Source organism: Gavialis gangeticus, unplaced genomic scaffold (genome assembly GCF_001723915.1).
Source record: "Gavialis gangeticus isolate Ggan-Ray unplaced genomic scaffold, GavGan_comp1, whole genome shotgun sequence".
Taxonomy (NCBI): Eukaryota; Metazoa; Chordata; order Crocodylia; family Gavialidae; genus Gavialis; species Gavialis gangeticus.
The window spans coordinates 370,432-375,679 of record NW_017728960.1 but is presented as its reverse complement, the minus strand read 5'-3'; the positions used below and the strand labels follow the sequence as shown (position 1 = coordinate 375,679).

At 54.9% G+C, this 5,248-nt stretch overlaps 1 protein-coding gene across 1 annotated transcript in view; it reads right to left on the bottom strand.

Annotated features, from left to right (window-relative positions):
* LAMTOR2 (late endosomal/lysosomal adaptor, MAPK and MTOR activator 2) overlaps positions 1-3,920 on the bottom strand; it is a 10,417-nt gene extending 6,497 nt beyond the window's left edge. The window contains exons 1-4 of the mRNA XM_019516003.1: positions 3,846-3,920; positions 3,063-3,155; positions 1,355-1,517; positions 570-659 (exon numbers count right to left, since the gene is read on the bottom strand). Coding sequence (XP_019371548.1) covers positions 570-659; positions 1,355-1,517; positions 3,063-3,155; positions 3,846-3,847 — 348 coding nt within the window. The 5' untranslated portion in view covers positions 3,848-3,920. The remainder of the gene's footprint in view (positions 1-569; positions 660-1,354; positions 1,518-3,062; positions 3,156-3,845) is intronic.
* Between the last annotated feature and the right edge of the window lie 1,328 nt (positions 3,921-5,248).

The window sequence follows — 5,248 nt, the reverse complement described above, 5'->3', positions numbered from 1 at the left end:
GGGGGGATCTAGTGGCCTGTTACAAACTAGTCAGAGGGGACCAGCAGGCGTTGGGGGAGTCCCTGTTCCCCCGAGCACTGCCAGGAGTGACTAGAAATAATGGTCACAAGCCGGCAGAGGGTAGATTCAGGCTAGATATCAGGAGGCGCGACTTCACGGTCAGGGCGGCTAGGATCTGGAACCAACTTCCAAGAGAAGTGGTGCTGGCTCCTACCCTGGGGGTCTTTAAAAAGAGGCTGGATGAACACCTTGCCGGGGTTGTTTGACCCCGGTACTCTTTCCTGCCACAGCAGGGGGTCGGACTTGATGATCTGCTCAGGTCCCTTCCGACCCGACCAACTATGAAACTAATTTCCTCCTATGCTGGAGACACCCTTTAGAGAGCTGGAAGGTGCTTCCTGAGGCCACCTGAAGGCAAGAACTAGTTTCTGTATTTCCTATGTAAAATGCTCCTTCACCAAAAGTCACATCACTGTATTCTTCAAGTCAGATCTGTACCAAACATGCTTTTCACCCTGCAGCAACACAGCCATTCTCAGCTCCTTTCTGCCCAGGGAGCTCAGTGTTACCTTGGCTTTCAGCATCCCAAATCCAACAGTCTCCTTTGCGTACATGCACAGCAGCAGATTTGCCACCCGGGTGATGGCAACGCGGCCCTCCTGCACGGTGAAAGAAAGCGGGGAGGGGAACAGAGCACTGAAGCCCACGTTTGCAGAGGTCTGTCCCAAGCCTGCTTCTAGGGGTCTGGCTTGCAGCATGTCGAGGCCCTGCTCTCCCACATCAAGATACCGAGGAGTTGTTGGGAAGATAGTGTGGCAGAGGGGTTAAGGGCCCCCGACTCAGATTTTACTCCTGCTTTGAGAAGGGCCTGCGAAGCAGCCCAACCAGGCCCTTCCACTTTTTGTGCCTCAGTTTCCCTTCAATCTGCAAGACTGAGGCTGGCCTGTCAAGTGCTTTGAGGTCTACGGATGAAGAGTGCTTGATGCTGCTACTGCCCTGTACGCAGAGTCCTTTACGCTATGCCAAAGTCAGGTCACACTTGTAAGCCTGGGCCTTGCTTTAGCTGATGTTTACACACCCACACTCTTTACTTTAAGTGGCGGGTGAGAAGTGCTGCCCCATTTTGAAGTTCTACTTCCCAACAATTAGCATTTCCATCAGGAAGATCTCAAAACACTCAAATAAAGCTCACTGGTCCCCACAGCAAGGCACATCCCAGACCCATTTTACAGATGGGAAAAACCAAGGCAGGAAGAAGCCACCCATTGGGTGCCAAAGATCTCATGTTCAAGCTATCTGGGTTTATCCCACCTTCCTGCCAGGAGCCCACCGACACCCCCCGCAACCCAGGTACCATGCAGTCCATGAGGATGAACTTCAGATTGTCCTCGTTGAAAGCCTGGTGCCCATTCTTGTCATAGGCCACCCAGATGTTGCTGGCGATGGCAGCTGTGACCCTGGCGTCTGTGTCTCCATAACCAGAATATGCCAGCAGCGAGCCCTCATTGTTCAGAAGCCTGGAAAGGAGATGCAGGGAGGAGACAGACTTGAACCCCCATATGCACAGCCCCCAGGGTCCTACGCAGCCTCTCCAAAGTCACAAGTATCACAAGTGTTTTAGGGTGACCCCTCCACCCCAAGAGGGAAGTAACCAGCATCCTCCCCTCCCTTTAACACAATACCACCCAGGCAGGTTATACTTTCAGCTGTAAGTGCATCACCCCAAGTGGGAAAGAAGATCACTGTCTTATTATTACTCAAGGCTGAATCCATTCCAAAGTCAGTCGTGAAAGCCCAATAATCAAGTACCAAGATTCAACTGAGCAAAACTCAATTGTCAAGTCTGTGTGGCTCTACCACTGGGCAAGTGTCCTCCTTCCTGGACCCATCCGTCTGGGGCTTCAGAAGCTCCCCAGATCCAGGCAGGCATCCTATATATATGCCCCAGGCCCAGAAGCCTTGGGGTTTAGATTATTAAAAAAGAGGGTGGGAAGGGACCCCAGGAGGTCACATCTAGTCCAAGCCCCTGCTGAAAGCAGGATTAGCCCCAACTACATCATCCCAGCTGAGGCTTTGTCCAGCCGGGCTTAAAAACCAAGGATGGAGAATCAACAGCCTCTCTTGGTAACCTGTTCCAGTGCTTCATCACCCTCTTAGCGAGAAAATTTTTCCTAACATCCAACCTAACCTTCCCCTGCTGCAACTTGAGCCCATTTCTCCTCGTTTTGTCATCTGCCCCCACTGAGAACAGATGCCCCAAGTCTCGCTTGCTCTTAGCCATAAAGATGATCAGCATCTACCCAGCTCCAGGCAACCTCACCAGCTCCAGGACCCGTGCCCCTGATGGCATGTTTTCCTCCTGCCTGTTGTAGCAACCTTGAAACACAAGGAAGCCAGAGCAGCTTTGGCTCTGGGATCGTTTTGCCAGGAGTGCAACTGGGGGGGAGGGATTCCCATGCTCTTAGCTTTAAGGCTGCTGGTTGTAGCCGTGTTGGTCTAAGGACCTAGGCAGACAAGGTTCTCTGGGTAAATGTGTTATCTTTTATTTGGCCAACTAAATAGTTGGAAAAATTGTTCATTGCAAACTTCTGAAGAAGGCTGTTTATACCCAAAAGCTTGCAAAGAACAATATTTTTCCAAGTATTTAACTGGTCAAATAATAATAATAAAAATCAATCACATCTACCTAAAGAGCCTTGTCTGCCTGTGCCCTCAGCAGTCGCCTCACATCAACGCATACAGGAACGGGCAGAGCTGGAACGAGCCTGGTTGCACTTCAGCAAACCATGCACAGGCATATAAATGCACCTAGTCCTGCAAGCTAGTGCACCAGCCCCCTGGGCAAGGAGAAGACAGGATTTAGGGGCTAGGCTAGATTACTACTTTTTAGGGCACGCTAGGCTGAATTATTTGGCTCCTGGTGGGGGATGGAAACCCAGTGGTGCCTGTTTCTATCCCGAATTAGGAGACATACAGAGGAAGGAGGCTCAGAGGTACTGAACTATGCCCCAGGCTTTGGGGACCCCTTTCATCCAGCCGCCCTCCCGCTCCCCCATACTCACAGGGTGCTCTGGACCCCCCCGGTGTTGGCCTGGCTCAGCACCTGGGTGAGGGCTTTGGGGCGCAGCATGGTCACCACCGCACGGCTCTTGGCCCTGCAGCAGGGAGGAGAGGAAGGCAGACAGCTCTGAGCTCTGCTTCCCCATCAGCTGATGGCTCCTGGGCGCCCGGAGCAGCCTGGGAGCTGTAGTCCTGGCCTGGCTTCTGCCGAGTCAGGCCCACATACCACAGGCGCAGGCGTTGCATGGCGCTGCCAGCAACTCAGGCTTGCAAGGCAGCTGCAGGCGACCTCCAGTACAGGAGCCAGGCACATGGCAGGCACAAAGATCCCGATGTCTGCCCCCCACCCCTGCCAGCCCATTTCAGTTTTCCTCTTTAAAAAGCAGAAATGTTGCTTAGGGTTACCATATGTCCGGGTTTTCCCAGACATGTCTTTGTTTTGGGTCCTCTATCCAGGCAGTTTTTTAAAAATAAAGCAAAATCCCAGATATTTTCTTATACTCAGCATCAAAGTTTTTTTTTGCCCTGGGCATTTCCCAGCTTGCCCCAGCAAGGAGTTGTTTGGGGCTGGGAGGAGCAGGTGAAGGGGAATTGGAGGCAGCGCCAGGGGGCTGTGGGTCAGGAACGAGATAGATAGATATGTACACATACACAGAAATATCTATTTCTATCTTAACAAGACCAAAATCCTGCTTTAACCCCACGGCAAGCACAACACAGCTGCATCTCCAGCACAGATACTCCCAAACAGCCAGGAGATCAACCCCCTTCCCACCACTACTTACATTTGGGAACTGGTGATGTGAAAACAGAGAAATCAATGCTCTGTTTAATCCCCTCCTCAGCTTCCCTCAGGCCTGGCTGCAGCATTTTACAGCTGCTTTGCAACCCGGTTGAGCCTGGGGAAGGGGTGGTGGGTGGGCATGAGCTCTCCAGCTGGCAGCCCTTAGGGATAATCAGCCCCTGGGTACCCAGAAGCTAGCCCTTTTTCCAGCACAGGCTCCTGGCAAGTCACAGCCTCACAGTTTCCCCTGCGTTACTTACGGAGCAGAGTTGCGAGGATTGAGAGGGGAGGGGGCTCATGCTAGTAGGCCAAAAGCTTCCCCTGCAGCACAGCCATGGGATGAAACACTGGCAGCCCGCAAATAAAAATGTGGCCATTGTTAGAGATGACCCAGGAGGGAACTGGGATGCCTATCCAAAGTGCCAGACGCCCCAGAGCTGTACAGGCCAAGCCCAAACCGCTTCCAACCAGGGGTCGGTGAGACTCCTGTGACTGTGCCTCTGCGGGGACACACCAACAGCATGTGTGAATGCGGGGGAGCAACGAGGCTACCGAGCACTGGCTGCCTGCCTTTGCATGGAGGGAACCAGGCACCGCTGCGGCGCTCGGGCAGGCTGTGGATGGGCTCCCCACGCCCGAGTCTCTGATCAGGGGCAGTGGAGAAACCCCCCGTCGGTGCGGGAGGGGAGTGGGGGGAAACTCCCCCTGCGCTGCCAGCAGTACGGGGCATGTGACACACGGTTCAGGAAGGGGCAGTGGGCTGCTTAGTAGCAGCGTTGCCAGCAGATGGAGGGCAGTGATTCCTCCCCTCTGTTCTGCAGTGGTGAGGCCACATCTGGAGTCCTGTGTCCAGCTGTGGGCCCCCACTGCAGCTAGGATGTGGACAATTGGAGAGACTCCAGCGGAGGGCAAGGAAAATGTTTCAGGGGCTCGATTTCTGATTCTGTGATTTTACGGAGTTCGAGCGTGTCTGTCCCCAGAGCCCGATCCGCGCAGGGTGACGGAGGGAGGAAGCAGACGACGGTGAAACCTCCTGGGCCCGGGGTGCAGCCCAGCCCGGCACCTGCCCCCGGGGCCGTCCAGCAGGGCCGGATCCCCCTGCCAGTCCAGAGGGGAGGCCCACGTGGACGGGGGGCTGCCGGGAGGGGTCACTGGGGCCTGGAGCTTAGGACAGTCACCAAGGGCCATGCATACCCTTCCCCACATACAGCACGCCTCTCCCCCACCTCCTCCCAGGGCCATGCATACCCCCCTGCACACAGCGTGCCTCAGTGTCCCCACCAAGATGCGTGCATGCCCTGCTACACACACACCGTGCCTCAGTTTCCCCACCGACCCCCCACATCCACCTCCCCTCGCCCGCAGTTCCCCGCCGCGCCGCCAGGGGGCGCCGAGCTCCCCGCG